The sequence below is a fragment of the Centropristis striata genome, chromosome 9 (genome assembly GCF_030273125.1).
Source record: "Centropristis striata isolate RG_2023a ecotype Rhode Island chromosome 9, C.striata_1.0, whole genome shotgun sequence".
NCBI classification, from domain to species: domain Eukaryota; kingdom Metazoa; phylum Chordata; class Actinopteri; order Perciformes; family Serranidae; genus Centropristis; species Centropristis striata.
In genome coordinates this window covers 3,432,555-3,453,539 of record NC_081525.1, presented here as the reverse complement: position 1 = coordinate 3,453,539, position 20,985 = coordinate 3,432,555, and the positions used below count along the sequence as shown (strand labels likewise).

At 38.4% G+C, this 20,985-nt stretch overlaps 1 protein-coding gene across 1 annotated transcript; it reads left to right on the top strand.

Annotated features, from left to right (window-relative positions):
* Positions 1-1,954: 1,954 nt before the first annotated feature.
* On the top strand, positions 1,955-15,134 carry LOC131977522 (NLR family CARD domain-containing protein 3-like). Its single transcript, XM_059340869.1, has 10 exons — positions 1,955-2,031; positions 4,266-4,368; positions 4,958-5,062; positions 5,385-5,463; positions 5,626-5,854; positions 6,080-7,856; positions 7,941-8,114; positions 9,499-9,672; positions 9,822-9,868; positions 13,678-15,134. The coding sequence occupies exons 2-10, from the start codon at positions 4,280-4,282 to the stop codon at positions 14,256-14,258; spliced, it is 3,255 nt and encodes a 1,084-aa protein (XP_059196852.1). The 5' UTR covers positions 1,955-2,031; positions 4,266-4,279; the 3' UTR covers positions 14,259-15,134.
* Positions 15,135-20,985: the final 5,851 nt, after the last annotated feature.

The following is a 20,985-nucleotide window of genomic DNA, read 5'->3' as shown; positions in this document are numbered from 1 at the left end:
AGCGCCACCTGCTGGTCAAACACCATCACTGCAGCAGCAACTAGAAACTCTTTAATGTCTCAGGAAACAAACAGAGAAGTCAACAATCAGAATGTAAGATGTAAAATAAATAATATATATATGGTGAACGGTTATTACAGAGTGTGTGTAGTTATTATTAGTGTCTAATGAAAAGTAATAAATATGTAAATTAGAACAATAAATCTAATTTTACGACGTTATCCTCCAACAATTATCAAAACAAGAAAATTGAGATAAAATGACTATTTTTCCGCATTCTGTTTTATAATAATCTAAAGTTACTGACTAAATATGTTGAAAATGGTTTAATAAAAATATAAAATGTATGTGAACTATAACATATTTAATGAAATGTATTTATTATTTGTATTTATTTAATGTATGTTTTGTAGTTTTCAGTAGGTTGTAGCAGTGCACTAAAATATATTTAATTTATTATAGTTTAATTTATTATTTTTTATATATTTAATTCATGTTTAGTAGTTTTCGGTAGGTTTAGACTGTACTCTGCAACATAATTAATCTGATTTTAATAAATGTTTTTTAGTTTTCAGTAAGTTGTAGCAATATAAAATTTAATTTAATTTATTTGAATTTATTATTTTCTTTTTTTAATATATGATGTATATTTAAGAGTCCTTTATTAAAATCTAGTTTTACAAGTTTGGCTATATCAGTTTCTATTTCCCCCCTAATGGAAGTCATGTTTAATCTAATGAATATAATGATAATGGCACCTAAAAAAAACCCTGAGCCAGATAGTGTCAACCCAGGAATACAGTTGTGTTTGTGGGTGTGAAGGCAAATAACAAAATGACTTTGTCCAGTCTGCTGTGTGCTCTGTACCTGATGGAGCTTTACCTTGGTCCAGGTACATTAACATGCCCCCTCAGTATTTTAAAGTTGAAATTCTGTTCAAGTTTTTTATTGTTTTAATGGCATTTTAGTCAGTCTTAAACAATTATGGCCCAAACATTGAAAAGCTGCATTAACATCAGGATGTTGTAGGATGTTTCCACCACCTGAGGGCGCTGAAAGGCAACACATGTCCAGGAAAATCTGAAAAAGGATCAAAACAAAATATGATTGAGAACATATGAACATATGTGACTTCAGGATTTCAATGGAAGAATCCTTTAATGACTTAATATTCATATCTGTAGACCTGTTGGCTCATTATGAAAATAGAGAGTATTGATTCTTTTCATTGACCTTCTTATTTACATTTTTTGAATAAACTCATATTTATTGTCTTTATTGTTAGTCAGCACATGCTTTAAAAAAACATCCAACTAAATGTAAAATCTTCATAGGAAAATAAGAGCCATGAAGTAATTGTGCAGTTAATTATCCGATTATTCGACTAATCGTTTCAATAATCGATGACTATTTGGCTATGAAGATAGTCATTAGTTGCGGCCCGAGTATAAACTAACATTGCATATGTTTTATTTTGGTATTTTGCACTCGCAGGAGAAGCTGTTAGCTCTCAAGCTTTTGTTTTAAAGGGATTTAGAAGCAACAAAACTAGGAGAGCAGCAGAGAGTAAATAGCAGAATGAGCAGCAATAATTGGGGTGAAATAGTAAAACAAAAAATAGTAAAACAGGAGGTGAGGTAATACGATTGACAACAGCAGAATTGGCAACAACATTCTCAGACAGTTTACTCGAACCCCAGAAAACAAATTCTGGTGTTGCAGCAGCACAAAGACAGAAGGAAGTTCAGAAACTGAATTTATGTTTTTGTGAATTACTTTGATATGTTGCAGAAGATGTGTGTAGATGGAGCTGTTTGTAGTTAGAGGGGACTAAACTGGTTCACTACCTGTGAAAAGGACTTTTAATGTTTTATATGTGTTGGGTTGGTCTCTTTTTTATTAGTGTCATAAAGTGCTGTAACTGGCTCCATAGTCATGTTTTGATAAGGGAGATTAAAAGTCAAAGTCTCTCTGGTTCCTTCACTCTGTCCCTCGTTGTGACGCAGATGCTTCCTCCGTGTTAAACTTTTGGTAAGTGACATTTGTTGAATGATTCTCAGCTGATCTCTGATCTCATGTTAGTTTAATCAAACTGTGAAAATCAGAAATGCAGGTGTTTGTGTGTGTAAAGCTGCAGTTTGTACTAAGAAGAGCTCAGCTCTGTGCTAACAGTTAGCCTCCATGTTCAGGATCACCAGCTGCTCCAACAACACAAGCACAATGATTTCTGTTCAACAGTGTTTCAAAAGTTTAAACACTTATCAAAACCTATCGAAGTAGTTGCTTGTTTGTGACTTGATACACGGCAGCTTGAACTTCAACAACACATCAGATTTTATAAACTCTTTGTTTTGTCTGTAAAATCTAGTACAGAACAGTACAAGAAACTGTGAAACTGCTGAAATGCTTCATGTAGCCTATGTGTTATTTTGTACTGTCAATTATTAATGAATGTATTTAAGATGAAATATCAATAATTTATCAGTTTATGAGGTCCAAGCAGTTCAAAGTGCTGCAGTAAATCCTCTCTTTATAACATTGAATAAAACTTTATTGATCTACAGAGAACAAATTCAGGTGTTGCAGCACGCAGACTAATAACGCAGGAGTAATATAATGTCATCTCCTATAATACATTAGATCTATAAATAAAATGATTCAGTAATAACAGTAAATCTAAAGTAAATTTATAATAGAAAGAAATGTCATTATCTGATAAATAGACAACATATAACATTATGGTTGTTGTACGTACATAAGTAAAATATTTTTAATTATCAATAAAATACATACAAGTGGATGAATGTTTTAATAGGATATATATTTTAAAATATAAAATACATTACACGTTATATTTGGGTCAAACCAGCAAATTTCAAAAATTAAAAGGTATAATGTTGAGCCATTGGCAATAATAATGTGCTATTATTAACAATAATTGGTAACTTAAGTAAATAACAATAACATTAGGTTTTCAACATTAATAATGTTCAGCCATTCATAATGTTTGTTTAAAAACAATATTAACATGTAGTTCAGCATAAATAATTTAAAGTTAAGCATAAAATAATAACATTAATTGATCTCAACAATATTGTAGCAGTAGCCCTCATGTTCAATTATTTTAAATAATTAAGTTAATTTATTCACAACAATAATGTCCACTTATGAACAATAACAACATTCTGTTCATCATGATGTCTGGTTATCAACAATATTTACATTAAAATGTAATAAAGTTTAATTAAATAAAAATAATAATGAATGTTCAATTAATTACAATAAACAATAATATTATACTGACCTCAAAACAACAGGTCTTTTCCAGTATTTTTTCTACGATAGATCATAGTTGCAGGGTAGTTTAGACATTTTTTTAGCTAGTTATGATGTAGTTGAAATATTGGTTCAGCCAGTTTTAGCTAGTTCATTCTAGTTAAGTTAGTTGTAAGATAGTTGTAGGCTAGTTCAGCCATATTTTAGCTAATTATAACCTAGATGAGTTAGAACAGGTACTATTTGTGTAGTTCAGTCATCTTTTTGCGAATTATAATTTGGTTGAGCTAGTTGTAAGTTACTTTTTGGCTTGTTCAGCCATTTTTTTGCTAGTTATAATCTACTTGAGTTAGTTGTAAGCTAGTTGCAGGCTAGTTCAGCCAATGTGTAGCTAGTTATAATGTAGTTGAGTTAGTTGTGAGCTAGTTGTTGGCAAGTTCAGCAAGTGTTTTGCTAGCTATAATCAAGTTTATCTCATTGTAGGCCAATTGTGAGCTAGTTTTAAGCAAGTTAAGCTTATTTTAAATTAGTTGTAGGTTATGATATGTCTGTAAGATAGTTATAGATTGGTTCAAGTTAACCAGTTATAAACTGGTTGTTGGCTAGTTGAGATAGCTGTTAGCAACTTCTTATCTGGTTGAAGCAGGTTGAGCTACCTGTAACCTAGTTGTGCAGTTATGACCCATAATAATATTATTAACAAAAATATTTGATATTTGAAACTCAAATACTCTGCACAAGTTACAATAGGAATAAACAAAATGTTAAGTAGACAAGAAATCAGAAAGGAAACAGTCACTGCTGCTAAAGTTTTGAAGAATGAACTCACACATTAATGTTGAGTTTGTGTTCAGGATATTAAATATCAGAGAGTTTAACAGAAAAGAAGAGCTGGTCACCTGTTTCACCTGAGCTTCTTTGATGCAGACAGGCTCATGTGTCTTCACCTCTCGTGTTGTTGCAGTGACAGAGTGAATCTCTCCCTGCAGGTGTGGACTCTGCTATGGATCAGTGTGAGGACAGAGAGGAGGGAGACCCTCCCTCTGAAACCACTCTGTGTGGGAAACATGACGGCCAGACCAAAGCTCAGAGGTGAGATGAGGATCTCTAACTGTCCAGGACTCTTCTCCATGTCAGAGCTCAGCAATCCAATCACTCCACCATCATTATTCACACTCACCAGCTCCTTTCAGACTGTGTTTCCGCAAAATTCACTCCATATTTCTGTATAAAAGCTGTGCTGGCTTTTTTCATCATAGGATATTCATACAGATTCCACCAATATTGGAATCAAGTGAGGGGCGTGTTTCTAATGATACGTTACATATTTTACATCTTACTGGCTCCGCCGGTTCACATCGATCCGACCTTCAGCAGTCTTGACAATTTTACGATCCTGTTTCTACCTCTGAAGGCATTACAGAGCTGGATAACTTAATCCCCCCCAATCAAACCTCTGGCGCAAAACTACTGAATGTGTATTGATATATATACATCTACTTATTAGAGCTTATTACTATCAACCATTGTGGTCACCCCACAGAATAAATTCATACGGCACAGTGCATTGAATACAGTTTTGAACTGAGGAGTGTCAAAATTAAATGATTATCATAAATCATAGAAAATGTTAAAAATGTGTTGTGGGTTCAGTGCAGAATTTATCTTGTGTTTCTGTAAGGTGGAAGGTGGAAAAACCTGAACCCAGCTGTGTATCCATGAAGAGTGACTGGTCTATGGGTCGTCCTATATCGTTCAAAGATGAACACCACTCTGTTGATCAAAGGTGAGGATTTCAAACTGATAATGAAAACAGGGCTCTTCAGTAGTGTACAGTGAGGAAGGGAGAGTTATATGGAGGGTTGGTGAGAGCTGTTGGGACTAAACCAAACTGACTGGGAAGAAAACAGTGAGCTGAAAGCTACAAAAAGCTGCAGACTGAGCTGTTGAGTCTCAGTGGGATCAGCAGGATGAGTAAACCTTTATCACTACAGGGAGTCATCTGATTCACTGTTCACCTCCAAACATCTAGTCATTATTCTTGATCTTGTGTGTGTCTCTGTGTGGACAGACATAATGTGAGCTGATCGTTCATGATTCCTCCACAGAGTGGACCAGGAGAGCTCAGAGGTTCCCGGTGGTCACTCTGCCCAGCAGCATCAAACACACCTGGACTCCATATTTGTGGTCTGTACATGTACAACAGCTACTTTTACATATGTTCTGCTCACAATCATCTCCATGCTGCACTGTTTAGACCAGTGGACTGTTAGTCTGTCCAACATGGAGCTGATGTTTGCTTCTGTGATTTTAGTTTGATTGTTTCATTCATATAATATTCTGCTCCAGCTGCTGGAGGAAAACATCATCACTTTTGTGAAGAACGAGCTGAAGAAGATCCAGAAGGTTCTGTGTCCAGATTACCCAAAAGGTTTAGAGAGTCAGAGGGAGGATGAGGAGGTGTTAGAGGGTGAGGATGAGGAGCAGAGGAGAAGAAGCAGAGAGGAGTTTCTGAAGATCACACTTCACTTCTTGAGAAGAATGAAGCAGGAGGAGCTGGCTGACTGTCTGCAGAGCAGTAAGTGGATTTCTCTACAATTTAAAATGATGAAAGATGAAATGGAGTTTACATTTCCAATCTCTGCTGTAAATATGCTGCACACATCTGCATCAGATCAGAAGCTGTTTGTCCTCAACTGATAAGCTGAATAAAACTGATGGGGGAGCAGAAACTCTACAGTTACACTTACATGTTGCATTAAAGAATGCACTCACTGATTTCATTTGTTGTTTGTTCATTCAGGAACTTGTGCTGCAGTGTGCCGACGTAAACTGAAGTCTAACCTGAAGGAGAAGTTCCAGTGTGTGTTTGAGGGGATCTCTAAAGCAGGAAACCCAACCCTTCTGAATCAAATCTACACAGAGCTCTACATCACAGAGGGAGAGACTGTAGAGGTCAATGAGGAACATGAGGTCAGACAGATTGAAACAGCATCCAGGAAACCAGACAGACCAGAAACAACAATCAGACAAGAAGACATCTTTAAAGCCTCACCTGGAAGAGATGAACCAATCAGAACAGTGCTGACAAAGGGAGTGGCTGGCATTGGGAAAACAGTCTTAACACAGAAGTTCACTCTGGACTGGGCTGAAGACAAAACCAACCAGGACATAATGTTCACATTTCCATTCACTTTCAGAGAGCTGAATGTGCTGAAAGAGAAAAAGTTCAGCTTGGTGGAACTTGTTCATCACTTCTTTACTGAAACCAAAGAAGCAGGAATCTGCAGGTTTGGAGAATTCCCAGTTGTGTTGATCTTTGATGGTCTGGATGAGTGTCGACTTCCTCTGGACTTCCACAACACACAGATCCTGACTGATGTCACAGAGTCCACCTCACTTGATGTGCTGCTGACAAACCTCATCAGGGGGAAACTGCTTCCCTCTGCTCGCCTCTGGATAACCACACGACCTGCAGCAGCCAATCAGATCCCTGCTGACTGTGTTGGCATGGTGACAGAGGTCAGAGGGTTCACTGACCCACAGAAGGAGGAGTACTTCAGGAAGAGATTCAGAGATGAGAAGCAGTCCAACAGAATCATCTCCCACATCAAGACATCACGAAGCCTCCACATCATGTGCCACATCCCAGTCTTCTGCTGGATCTCTGCTACAGTTCTGGATCTGATGAAAACCAGAGAGGGAGGAGAACTGCCCGAGACCCTGACTGAGATGTACATCCACTTCCTGGTGGTTCAGTCCAAAGTGAAGAACGTCAAGTATGATGGAGGAGCCGAGACAGATCCACACTGGAATCCAGAGAGCAGGAAGATGATTGAGTCTCTGGGAAAACTGGCTTTTGATCAGCTGCAGAAAGGAAACCTGATCTTCTATGACTCAGACCTGACAGAGTGTGGCTTCGATATCAGAGCAGCCTCAGTGTACTCAGGAGTGTTCACACAGGTCTTTAGAGAGGAAAGAGGACTGTACCAGGACAGGGTGTTCTGCTTCGTCCATCTGAGTGTTCAGGAGTTTCTGGCTGCTCTTCATGTCCATCTGACCTTCATCAACTCTGGAGTCAATCTGATGGAAGAAGAACAACCAACCTCCAATCCTAAACTAAAACATCTCTACCAGAGTGCTGTGGACAAGGCCTTACAGAGTCCAAATGGACACCTGGACTTGTTCCTCCGCTTCCTCCTGGGTCTTTCTCTGGAGACCAATCAGGCTTTCCTCAGAGGTCTGCTGACACAGACAGGAAGTAGCTCACAGACCAATCAGAAAACAGTCGAATACATCAAGAAGAAGATCAGTGAGGATCTGTCTCCAGAGAGAAGCATCAACCTGTTCCACTGTCTGAATGAACTGAATGATCAGTCTCTAGTGGAGGAGATCCAATGGTCCCTGAGATCAGGAAGTCTCTCCACAGATGAACTGTCTCCTGCTCAGTGGTCAGCTCTGGTCTTCATCTTACTGTCATTAGAAACAGATCTGGACGTCTTTGACCTAAAGAAATACTCTGCTTCAGAGGAGGCTCTTCTGAGGCTGCTGCCAGTGGTCAAAGCCTCCAACAAAGCTCTGTAGGTGCTCACATCACTATCCAGATAAAATCTAGTTTCCATTGTCTATATTTGTTCTCTCATGTTTTGCTGATTCCTCTCCAGGCTGAGTGGCTGTAACCTCTCAGAGAGAAGCTGTGAAACTCTGTCCTCAGTCCTCAGCTCCCAGTCCTCTAGTCTGAGACACCTGGACCTGAGTAACAACGACCTGCAGGATTCAGGAGTAAAGAGTTTTTCTGCTGGACTGAAGAGTCCACACTGCAGACTGGAAACTCTCAGGTCAGAATGAAAGTATTTTTAGAAGTAAACCCACTGGCCCTCATTTATCAAGCGAGCGTAGAAACCAGCGCAGATCTGAGTGTATATTTGGTCTTACGACAGGGTCCACGTGTGATTTATCAAACGATCGTATCTCGCCAATCACAGTGTAAGAATGATCGGATGTTGATAAATGTGGCGGCTCGAAACATGCGTAATTTAAATACCACGTCCTAATATATACCGGATTCAGAAGACTCGCCTTCAGAGTTTACGACACCGAAGGACGCAATGCGGCCAAAAAGAGGATTTTTTCACCCTCTAAAGTCAACTTTATTAGCAAAGTGCACCGTTACAATTAACAATAGGGGCAATATAGACATATTAAAGAAATACGCAGCGACCGAGGTTTATGAAATAAAAGTACTTATAGTTATAAACTCAAACAAGTTCACTGAATATTTTACATTTGGAGCACGGACTTAACAGTTTTCAGCTTTTTGGTTGAAGGAGGTAAACAATGTTTTAAAGTAAGTTTTAATTAAAAAAAAGAGGATTTCTCAGTCAGAAAGTGAAACGCTGACGTACAACAGCAGCAACACAACAAACTTGTTTTGTTTGGCAGCATAAAAAGTGAAAAAGAAGGAAATCAGTGGTGCTGTCAGCAGAGTAGCGGACTATTAAACTCCCGGCGAGGTTTGAGTAATTACATCGTGAAATGTAAAGCCTAATAATCTATATAATATCCGAATATTGCTATTGTTATGATGGCGATATATTATTCACCTCTTTACATTTACTAATAATGATGTCCTAGTCAGAGGAGTGTGTGACAGCGCTGATTGGAAATGTTTCTATTCGGGCAGCACCGCTGGTGGAGGAGACGCTGACGCTCCGGTGTCGGAGATAGCAGAAGACAACAACATTTAATATCCTTGGCTGGTATTCTGTTTAAAGAATTTCACGATCGCAGGGTGTATTTAATTTTGGATAATGTTTTAATGATAAATGATGTAGTCTAAACATGTTTTGCATTGTCACTATTAAAAATCAAAACACCACAGAGTTTTATCAGCTCCAGGCATCGATACAATAGTCTAAGATCAATTCTCCAACTCAGACGTGTGGACTTCACGCTGACTCAAATTTGCGTACACGAGCTGAGAGCAGACGTGAGATCTGATCGTACCGTCCGCTCACGTCCAAATTGATAAATGCCGAGGCTTGCGTAGAAATCATCTTACGCCCACTTTACGCTCACTTTCTCACGTACGCTCGTTTGATAAATGAGGGCCACTATGTGTACAGCTTTATGCTTTTGAGCATCTAAAGCAAAATTTTACAAGGATACAAATGTGAATCTAGCATCTAGCATGTGTGTGTGTGTGTGTGTGTGTGTGTGTAGTCTGTCAGGCTGTATGATCTCAGAGGAAGGCTGTGCTACTCTGGCCTCAGCTCTGAGCTCCAACCCTTCCCATCTGAGAGAGCTGGACCTGAGCTACAATCATCCAGGAGACTCAGGAGAGAAGCTTCTGTCTGCTGGACTGAAGGATCCACGTTGGAGACTGGAGACTCTCAGGTATGGACAGACAGGTGGACATTCAGGTGTGGACAGCTGGACACTCAATTATGGACAGGTGGACCGACAGCAGATCTGTCTCTAACTGAGTGTCTCTAGTTCATGTTTAATGGTGATATGAAGTTGATAGTGACTGTCTCTTCCTGCAGGATGGACCATGGTGGACTGCAGTGGTTGAGACCTGGTCTGAGGAAGTGTGAGTGTGTTTCAGCTTCATTCATCAGAACTCAGCTGCACATGTTACATTTAGACATCTTCTTGACTCAAGTTGGATGACAACAAAACTAAAATAAATACATTTCAATAAGAGTGGAGCCAACAGAAAGCTGACTTTGTTTCTTCTTCTTTTGACTCTCACTGATTTAATACAAGAGTTTTGTTGCCTTCAGGTGCTGCTCGTAAACTTCATAAGTTTGACAGATAAAAGTTTTTGTGTTCCTTCACTTTTCTTCTCTGGATGTTTTTTTTTAAATAAATCAGTGTTCAGAAACCTACAAGTTATAAACAAAACAGCATTATAAATGTAGAAGATGTTGAGAAGTTGAATGAAGTGAGTTTAGGTAGATTTACCTTCCAGTTCCTCCCTGACTGGGACCAGATGTACGACACATATGCACAAGAAAACAATGTCTTTGCATATTCGTGTTGTTGGGGTTCACCTTGGGCTTACAAACAAAGGCCAGGCCTACATGGAAGGTTTCAAACCTAACTTTGGGCCTACATGCCAATAACAAAGCCTGACCCCTGCCCTTTGTAACAAAGGAAGACCATGAGGGCCGGAACCCCCGTAATGAAATCATGCGGGCCCCTTGATGAGATCAGGCAGTCTGATCTGAACCTGAGCACATGGGAGCTCCAGCTCAGGCCCCATTGGTCGAGACCAGAGAGATCCGGTAATGTCACTGTGGCTTTAAAAGCAACAGCGGCACAAAATTCGGCCTCTTCAATACGACCCCCGGTTGTGTAAAGAAGATCCACGGCCGCCGATTTTTTTTTATTTTCTTTAATAGATAACAGTTTCTTAACTCGCGGGACGAGCCAAGCCTCTTACTATTACCTAACATAGCTATTACTGCGTTATTAAACACAGTTGGATCCAAGTAACTTGTGGGAGCAATCTCCACTTCAAATCGCTACAAGCGCGATTCAAGTAAGAGGCTCTCTTTGTCTGGGCAGAGTATAGGTTTATTTAATTAGTAGACCATTTGTGCTGTTGGTGTATAAGTTAGCGGACCTCCGACTCCTAATTACCTTGTGTGTTGCTTATACCTGTATACCCAGGCCAGCTGACAGTCTTGCCTGGGCCCAGGACGAGATTATCTTTGATGGGCCCCCCCGCGCCCAGATCTCTCCTTTTCTCTTGTTGTTCCTCTCCTCTCCTCTCCTCTCCTCTTTCTTTATAAGCCATGACTAAATGTGCAGCTATTTACCCTGCAGATTATGAGTGTATATTTTGAAATAAGGGGCTAATTCCCATCTTTCAAGTATAATATCCCTGATTTACAAAAAGCTTTTTTGCAGATAGCCTATTTGTGCAATGAGCTTTATGTATCTATTTTATTCTTAAAAATAAATTAAATATTAATTTAATAAAACATTGCAAGCAAAAACATTCTCTCCTGTTCCTCTCCTCTGCTCTTCCTCTCCTCTGCTCTTCCTCTCCCCTCCTTTCCTCTCCTCACATCTCTCTTTGACAAGAGACAATAATGGTTAAGATTAACAAACTACACATACGCTGTTGCTAAATACACTCTTCATATGTATTGGAATTCTGACACTAGCAGGAAAATAACTGACTAAATAAATAAACTATAAATGACTCTCTCTCTCTCTCTCTCTCTCTCCCTCCTCTCCTCCCGCATCACTCTCTCTGTCACCTGACAGCTGCTGGATCTCTCCCCTCTCTGTCTCATCCTCTCTGACGGAGCTACCAAACTTTGTTTCTGTCAAAGATAACGTGTTGTGTCAGGCTTTCATACAAGCTAATGGACGTTAACATTAGAGCGAGCTTGTTAGGTTACTTTACAAGGCTTTAAACATTGGCTGCGCTGTTTCTTACATTGCTCTACGTTCACTTTACTAGTCCCAGCTTCACCGTCACCACCTTTTTTTTAAATATTTGTTCATAAAATAAGGCCTCCATTTTCTTCTTCTCGTCTTCTCTTTTCTTTCCGTTTCTGAGCATCGGACTTGTGTTTACCGGACATTTTGAGCGAACTTCAAATCAAACGGCAACATCAAAGTTTGATCAGTGGCCAAACCATTTTGTGTTGGGGGTGGGGGGGTTCTTGACCACTAGTTCAAGGACAATTAGGAAGAAAACAAATAAAAAGCTTTTAACTCAAATAAATATTACATATTTTTTCCACAAATAGGCCTATTTCATTTTATTTTTTCAATCATTCCATAATTTAATGAGGGCCCAGTTCTGGGCCCCCCCCTACCCTGGGCCCGGGACAGCAGACCCGTTTGTCCCCCCCTATCGGCGGGCGTGCGTATACCTGTACTGTTTTGACTGTGTCTGTGCGATCGCACAGAATATTGATCTGTTTACCACGGTGGTGGTCACTGCTGTGTTGTTAAATCACCGCCCGCAGAGACAATAACTCGTATTTTATCAGTGAAACAATCTGTGAGGTGGCTGTCGGTAGCACGCTCACTCGCCGAGTTCCCTGCGATAAAAGGCGATTACTGTGTTCTGTGACGGTGAGTTTCTCATTCACCCCTACGTCCATTCATTCTCTCTCTCTCTCCCTCTCTCTCTCTCTTTTTCTCTTACTAACGCTCGTACACACACATTTACATTTACATCCACTGTTGCACGATGTTGTAAAAGTGTATACGTGCAGACGCTCAAAGTCCGCATCACGTGCGTCGAGGTGGTTCAGTACCGCGACGCCGTGCGGCCGAAGCGTGTAGCACACCCCTCTCTGAGACTGCTGGAGCCTAGCCGCCATTTTGGCTCTTGTTACTGTCTCCTCCCCTTTTCTCTCCCTTGAGACTTCCCCGAGCCTGTCGCCGGCTGTGACGTCATTCTCAGGAATACGCCCGCCATTTCGGCTCTTGCCTTCTCGCTCCTCCTCTCTCTCTCTCTCTCACACACACACACACACACACACACACACACACACACATATAATCTGAGTGCTTGAAGCCTGGTTTTGCTGTTGTAACCATTTTTAATAGATGTGATTCGTAGTTTAGAATATAAATGTTGATTGATTTAAATTTTATTGGTTTAATCAATTTTGCTTAAGTAAACTAAACTTGTTTTTGGATTTAAAGAGCATTTGTTTGTGATTGTTTGCATGAGTGTTGTAATAACAGCTGGTTGTGAAGGTCAGTGCTTGAATTTCACCTTTCAATGTTCCTATTATAATTATTAATATTTTAGAATATTGATATTTCTTTATAGTGAACACCCCTTTTATGAGACTATTTTTCACAGTTTGGTTATTGGTCCCTGTTCACAGGGTGGTGCCCCGATATTAATAACTGATTATTAATAATTTAATTAACATTAATAATTATTACTGTTAAATATTATTATTAAATATTAATTTTAATATTTAATATTTGCCAATATCAAACTTGCTCCTGCCATTCCCAACAGTGTGGTGAGTTGTTTTGCTTCTGGCCCCTGGTCAATGAAACGGAGCCACAGCCCTCTGATAGTCATTTAAAAATCCAGACTGTGGTGAAGGTTTTCTGTAGCAGTGGACAGTTTGGCATTTGATGGTCAAAGGTCTGAATTTTGTGCTGAATGTGCTAAGAACAGTTGAATAAAGCTGAAAAAATGTTTATTGATGTGGATCTCCATCAGCTGTCATCCTCGAGTCCACACGAGGAAAAACACACAATATTACTGACGTGTTGACTCTCATGTTAACTTACTGTTACACTGTGAAACTTTGAATGGTTTTCTTTCAGTAATTGTCAGTAAAGTTGTTGATAAATCAGCAGATGATAACCTGCAGCTGTTTTGTGTCTTGTTCTCTCCATCAGATGTCTGTGAACTGGAACTGGACACAAACACAGTACACAGAAGACTCAAACTGTCTGACAACAACAGGAAGGTGACATATGTGGTTGAGGATCAGTCATATCCTTATCATCCAGACAGATTTGACTGGTGTCAGCTGCTGTGTAGAACTGGTCTGACTGGTCGCTGTTACTGGGAGGTCGAGTGGAGAGGAAGTGTTGATATATCAGTGAGTTACAGAGGAATCAGGAGGAGAGGAAACAGTGAAGACTGTGTGTTTGGATGGAATGATCAGTCCTGGAGTCTGAACTGCTCTGATAGTGGTTACTCTGTCTGCCACAATAAGAGAAGAACAGACCTCTCCTCCTCCTCCTCCTCCTCCTCCTCCTCCTCCTCCTCCTCCTCCTCCTCCTCCTCCTCCTCCTCTGGTAGAGTAGCAGTGTATGTGGACTGTCCTGCTGGCTCTCTGTCCTTCTACAGAGTCTCCTCTGACTCTCTGATCCACCTCCACACCATCAACACCACCTTCACTGAACCTCTTTATCCTGGGTTTAGGTTCTGGCCATATGGTTCCTCAGTGTCTCTGTGTCCTCTGCAGGTCTGAGAGTCTCTCCTGTGGACAGAAACTCAGAAGATCAGCTGCCAGAAAACGCTAATATGTGGTGACTTTTGTGTCTCTATTATTGTTATTATGATGATTATAGGTTTGATTGCCAAACGTTCCACACTTAAATCATGTGAAAGATTTTAAGAGCTAAAATATCTGTGAACAAAGTGTCAGCAAATCTAAAAGTTTTGTTTGTAAATCTAAAATTTGTGCTTGTTGTTTAAACTTTTGGACTCCAAAGCAAACTAAACTTTTGAATTTGCAAACTAATTTGATTTTGAATGACATTAATAAATCATAATGTTTTTTACTTTCAATTAAACATTTTAATTGATTTGGTTGCATAATAAAGACACAAAAGTAAGCCCATGCATGAAGCATGAAGCATGATATGTACATTAGCCTCTGAGTTTCTTTCTGTGAGGAGGCTCTGAGTGTCTGCAGGTTCAGATGAGACCTTGTAGATGTTCCACACTCTCATGCAGAGATTTTGCTCCGTATGCATCCTGCGTCATTAATGCATTAACATCTGCAAAGGAGGCAGTAAACTCTCTGTCCATGCGTCCCAGGGATACGCCTCATTTTCCCCATGTAAAACGACACATTATGAACAATAAAAGGGTGTTAAAATGACAGAAACAAGCAGAAAAACGGTCTCGCCACGTTAGTTTAGCAACGCCACCCACAACTCGCCAGTCAACACGGATTTAATTTCAACAATCAAGAATACTAACTTCATAGTAGCAATTAAATGCCGTTTCCATTGTACAAAGCTGTGTTCAGACGTCGACCATGTTTAAACCTCTGGGGGACATGTTGTAATGAAATAAAGAAAACACACTGCTGGCTGTGATTTAAAAAAAATATATATATATTAAACGTCTGCGCATACATCCTGATTCGAAGATCATGTTTTTCTCAAGTATGTAGAAAAAGTGAAGAAGAAAAAAAGGTTCCATTTGAATTTTTGTAGCTTTCTTTTTTATGTTTTACTATACATGCAGTGGTGGAATATAACTAAGTATATTTACTCGTGTAATGTACAAATTTGAGGTACCTGTTCTTGAATATTTCTATTTTATGTAACTTTATACTTCTACTTCACTACATTTTGAGGCAAATATTTTACTTATTACTCCACTACATTTAGCTTACAGCTTTAGCTACTTTTCAGGTCGAGATATAACATGACCTGTAGTGGAGTAATTTCATAGTGTGGTATAAGTACTTTTACTTAAGTGAGGGATCTGAATACTGTTTCCACCACTGAATTTGACAAATAATGAAACTTCTATAAGTAACTTAGTTAATATACAAATAAATAAAATATAAATATTAAATCCATAAAATGATTTGCCTAAAAAAATTGCCCTCCTTTAAAATAGTGATTTAAAAATGTATTAAAATATCACTGGAATCCTAAAACTCAATAATTGTAAATTGACAAAATATTAAGATGACTTTGTCTTTTCAAATTTATTCCAACCCCTTATCAGACCCAAGTTTTATTTTATTTTTTCTTTTTTTTCTGATATTGTTTTGTTTATTTATGTTTGTAAATTCAGTCATCTTATTGTAAATGTTTGTTCTTTACTTTGTAACATGCAATTGACAATAAAAAAAAATACTGATACTTTTGTACTTTTGCTTCAGTAAGTTTTGACTGCAGTACTTTTACTTGTGTGGAGTAATTGTGTGGTATTAGAGCTTTAAATAATTGGTGGAATGGAGGCTAACTATGTACATTTAATCTAGTACTATACTTAACTACACATCTGTGGTACTTCTAGTGTACTTGAGTAAGTCCAGACATGAAACTTTATACTTTATACCTTTATACTCCACTACATTTTAAAGGCAAATATTGGAATTTTACGTCACTACATTAAGCTGTCAGCTTTACTTTTCAGGTCGAGATTTAACCATATTTTATTATAAATCCAGTGAAATATGTTCCAAATAGTGTCTTATTAACTGAACAACAGGTCTAACTTCTATAAAATGTAAAAAAGAATAAACTGGTGTTTATCTCCCTAATAAAGAGAAATATGAAGCAGGAGACATCAGAGAGGACAGTCAGGACTGTAGCTGTCTCTAACAAACTGATGCAGATGTTAACCCTTTGAGGCACAACATGGTCTAAAGTGACCCGATATGTGCGAGTTTTTATGTTCTATATCTTTGCAATAATTTAATTTCATCATTCAGTATTCCAGGTTTTCCTCAATTAGTTTGTTTTTGATCATCATACATCCTAATTTTTATGTTTTCCTTTATTCATTTTTTAAATAAAATCCCTTTTTGTGTCACTACTCTTCTAATGCACAACATGGGTGAAAAATGACCCATATCCATTTTTGGCTAGGTAGCTTGCTAAGCTAACTACATAGCTAACTTCTTGGATAAGTATTTAGCTAAGTAGCTTGCTAAGCTAACTACCTAGCTAACTTCTTGACTAAGTAGCTTGCTAAGTGAACTACTTAGCTAACTTCTTGGCTAAGTAGCTTGCTAAGCTAACTTCTTGGCTAAGTAGTTAGCTTAGCAAGCTACTCAGCCAAGTAGTTAGCTATGTAATAATACAAAAACTTCTTTCTTCATAAAGTATGAGAGGTAAAATGGAAATAATGATCTGTTGTTATCAAAAACAAGATATTTAAAGTATACTTGGAATATTCAATCATAAATTAAGTTGATATCAAAAGAAAGATCACAGAAACACACAGCCAGCATGAAATAACATGGGGAATGAATGAGGGTCATTTTTGACCCATGTTGTGCATTAGAAGGGGTTAAAATGTGTTGTGCATCAAAGGGTTAAAGTTTCCCATCAGTATCAGCCTTCAACCAGTGGTGTAGTCTAATTTTTTGCAGTGGTTATACTGTCTATACTCGTACTCTCCCGTCCCAGAGCAACACGTCTTACAACAACCATCTTGGAGCAACACCTCAGCACCATCACCACCTTGTGTCTGATGCTGCATCCTAACATGCTGATAATTTGGATTCAGATGTTTTTTTATTCTTGAACTAAAAAACATCTTAATCTGATTCATATTCACTAATGCATAGCCAGTGGTGGTTCTAGACCAGTTTTACTGTGGGGGCCAAGCAGGGGCCAGTTTTTAATCAGAGGGGCACATTAAAAAAAATACCAAAGATGATATTTAAGCATTCAAACCCTTTATTTTAGGTTATTTAAAAATCCAATTTAAGTATATTTGGAAGATACAAATACATTGATTGAAACAATGACACTCATCAACAATAATTTTGTACAACAATGACATTTCTCATTTTTGTGCACAATTACTTTTTCTATTTTGAAAGTGCAGTAGAGTGAGAATGATCTTTTTTTTTATATATACACAAGCTTTTATTGCACAATTAAATTATTATACAATGTACACATTCTGGGTTCATTTTGTGCACAATGAGATATTGTTTGACCGGAAAAAATGTAAGAATTGTTCCGTCATTCATCGTTATAAATTGATCATTTTATTATTAATTTGACACAGGGGCCACAGCAGGGGCCAAGGGCTTCTTCACAGGGGCAGTGGCCCCTGGAGGCCCCTGTGTAGAACCGCCACTGTGCGTAGCCTCCAGTATACGTCCTGAGAGCGTTGTGACAGACTGGGTCTGTTATCAACATGTTAGGATGCAGCATCAGACACAAGGATGCAATCTGCTGCTGTTTTCGTCAACGGAAGCCTCAGAGGTCTAAAAATCATGTGAACACAGACTGGGTTGATTTAATGCAGGGATTCCCAAAGTGTGGTGCGTGGACCCCTGGGGGTGCGCGAGCTGCTGCTAGGGGGTGCACGAGATGAAAAATGTAATGGCCGTTGCAAAATGTAAAATCAAAAACTGTAACATTAATTAATGAATAAATGCAGGCTATTCAAAATGCACTTCATCTTAAAATGAAGCGTAGAAGAATTTATCTTCTTCCATTTTTCCAGCCTGTGTTATGATGACGGGTTTATGTTAGCTCTACTCATTTAAACTTGCTGCAATTTTTGTTCAACGCGGCTCAAAATATTATAACATTTTCCCAACTTATGTGCTTTCTGCTTCTGATCCTGAGCCTGTCATCATCCTCTTTGCTCTTAAAAGTGGAAGTTTGCGCATAACTTTGTTGTATTATATTGAAACTGTGTTTCAGATGAATTCAAATGTGAGAGTGCATTGTTGTGATTGTGATTATTTTGTTATACGTGTGTTCTGGTCATTTTTAGCATGATTAAACACGCCGCTTTTAATATGGCTATAAAAAAAAGCTTATTGCATTTTGTTGGGGGATTGGGGGTGCGTCAACCCCGTTGGGACATAGAAGGAGGTGCGCGGCTAAAAAAGTTTAGGAACCGCTGATTTAATGAATTAATCAACATGTGAAAACTGACACAAAATTATGTTGTTACGTATGCTCGTGCATCAAGTGGATATATGAGAAAAAAATCTAGCGAGTAGGCTATATAGAGTGTATACCGGCGTATCAGAATAAACCACTGGTATATGAACAGTGGCGGTTCTAACCAGGGGCCTCCAGGGGCCACTGCCCCTGTAAAGAAGCCTTTGGCCCCTGCTGTGGCCCCTGTGTCAAATTAATAATAAAATGATCAATTTATAACGATGAACGACGGAACAATTCTTACATATTTTCTGTTCAAACAATATCTCATTGTACACAAAAGAAACCCAGAATGTGTACATTGTATAATAGTTTAACTCTATGGAGTCTTATGGGGCTATTTTGTCCATTTTTGAATCCTTTTCATGTCTTTACATGTCTTTGTAAGTCATTTTGTGTCTTTTTTTGTGTCTTTTTTTGGTAATTTTGTGTCTGTTGTTGTGTCATTTTTAGTTATTTTGTGTCTTTTTTGGTCATTTTGTGTATTTTTTTGTCATTGGTGTCATTTATGTTTCTTTTTTTGTGTCTGTTTTAGTTATTTTGTGTATTTTTTTTTTGGTCATTTTGTGTCTTTTTTGGTCATTTTGTGTCTTTTTCAAGACATTCAAAGATTTTGAATGCTTAAACATCATCTTTGCCATTCTTTCATGTGCTAATGTGCCCCTCTGATTAAACACTGGCCCCTCATTGGCCCCCACAGTGAAACTGGTCTAGAACCGCCACTGTATATGAAATCACCTTTTCCAGTTGGTATACGGCGAATACCTGCGTATCACGTAGACTACACCACTGGTTCCAGGTCTCCAGGTCTCCTGGTCTCCGGGTCTCCCTGTCTCCTGGTCTCCGGGTCTCCGGGTCGTGACGGAGGACGAGACGCCGGAAAACACGACTCCAGCTGCGGGGGAGGAGGCGGGGCGGGGCTGCGGGTCCCTGGGGGGCCGGTCTGGGGGTCTGGGGGTCTGGGACCTCCGGGTCTGTCGGCTTTAATGGGCCCGCCGTAATTAACGGGGTCTCCATGGAAACGAGGCGTCACGACACGCCGAGAGGGACGCGGACCGGATATAAAAGAGGGACCCGGAGCTCCGGACCACAGTCTGTCTGCTGCCCCGGAGACCTGAACCAGCCCGGACCTGGAGACCTGAACCTGCCCGGACCTGGAGACCTAAACCAGCCAAGACCCGGAGACCTGAACCAGCCCGGATCCAGTCCGCACCCGGTCCCCGGAACAACAGGTGAGAAATCTGTTATAATAATAATTATTTTAATATACACACGAGAAAAAAGCGAATTTAAAATATTTCTTTTTTCATTCGGTTTTAAATGAATGGCAGTCTTTTCATATGTGCATTATTTTTGTCATTTTTATTTTGTTTTCTTTTCTTAATCTGCATCTGTATTTTACTTTGATTTTTACATTTTATAATGTTTTATTATCTATTGCTATGATGCATTTTTATACGTTTTTTAAAAATGTTTTTTTATTGTAAAGCATTTTGAGCTTCATCTCTTCTATGAAAAGTGATTTATAAATAACAAATATTTATTATTATTAATTATTAATTATTATTATTATTATTATTATTATTATTATTATTATTATTATTTATATTTAATTAATATTTACAATAAGCTTCTTTTTTTTACACATGAATAATACAGCAATGGTAATATATATAATACTATTTAATATATTATTTTAATTCAAAGAGCATTTTTCACTCAAGGGATGTCTCTTATAAATAACATTTTTTTAACAAATAATATATCAATAATAATATATAATAAATGACAATGATTATTATAGATATTATTAATTTATTAAACCTTTTATACACTCATATTTATATTAAAGTCATGATTTTTTTGCTTTATTTTATTGTTTCTTTATGTAACTTGTCGGCCTTTTAATAATAAATCTGAGAATATTTACATTGGTTTATTGGTTTATATGGTTCAAACACTAATAATAACAATAATCATCCTGTTTGAGAACAGCTGTGTGTTTACGTCCTCACTGACCTTTGACCTTTTCGTCTGCAGATCGAAGCGTCAGGATGAAACACGGAGCGACTCCCAGTGAGATCGTCCTCAGAGACGGTGAGACAATCTGACACATTACAGAGTTAAATTATAATTCAAACAAAAAAAAATAGACTTGAGAAGCAAAATCATCAGCACGTCAGTCAGAAAAATGTCCAAGTCCTGCAGAATAAAATGGTTTTATGGAAATCTTAAAGTTTTAAGAGTGAGGAAGAGCATTCATTCAATAAACAAACCTTTTAAAATTACATGAATACATTATTAAAGTCTAAA

Excerpts from the sequence above, each read along its gene's own strand:
- LOC131977522 (XM_059340869.1), top strand. The coding sequence starts at position 4,280 with ATGGATCAGTGTGAGGACAGAGAGGAGGGAGACCCTCCCTCTGAAACC. Across the intron at positions 7,857-7,940 it reads AAAGCCTCCAACAAAGCTCT|GCTGAGTGGCTGTAACCTCT; the intron begins GTAGGTGCTCAC and ends ATTCCTCTCCAG. Across the intron at positions 9,869-13,677 it reads GAGACCTGGTCTGAGGAAGT|ATGTCTGTGAACTGGAACTG; the intron begins GTGAGTGTGTTT and ends TCTCTCCATCAG.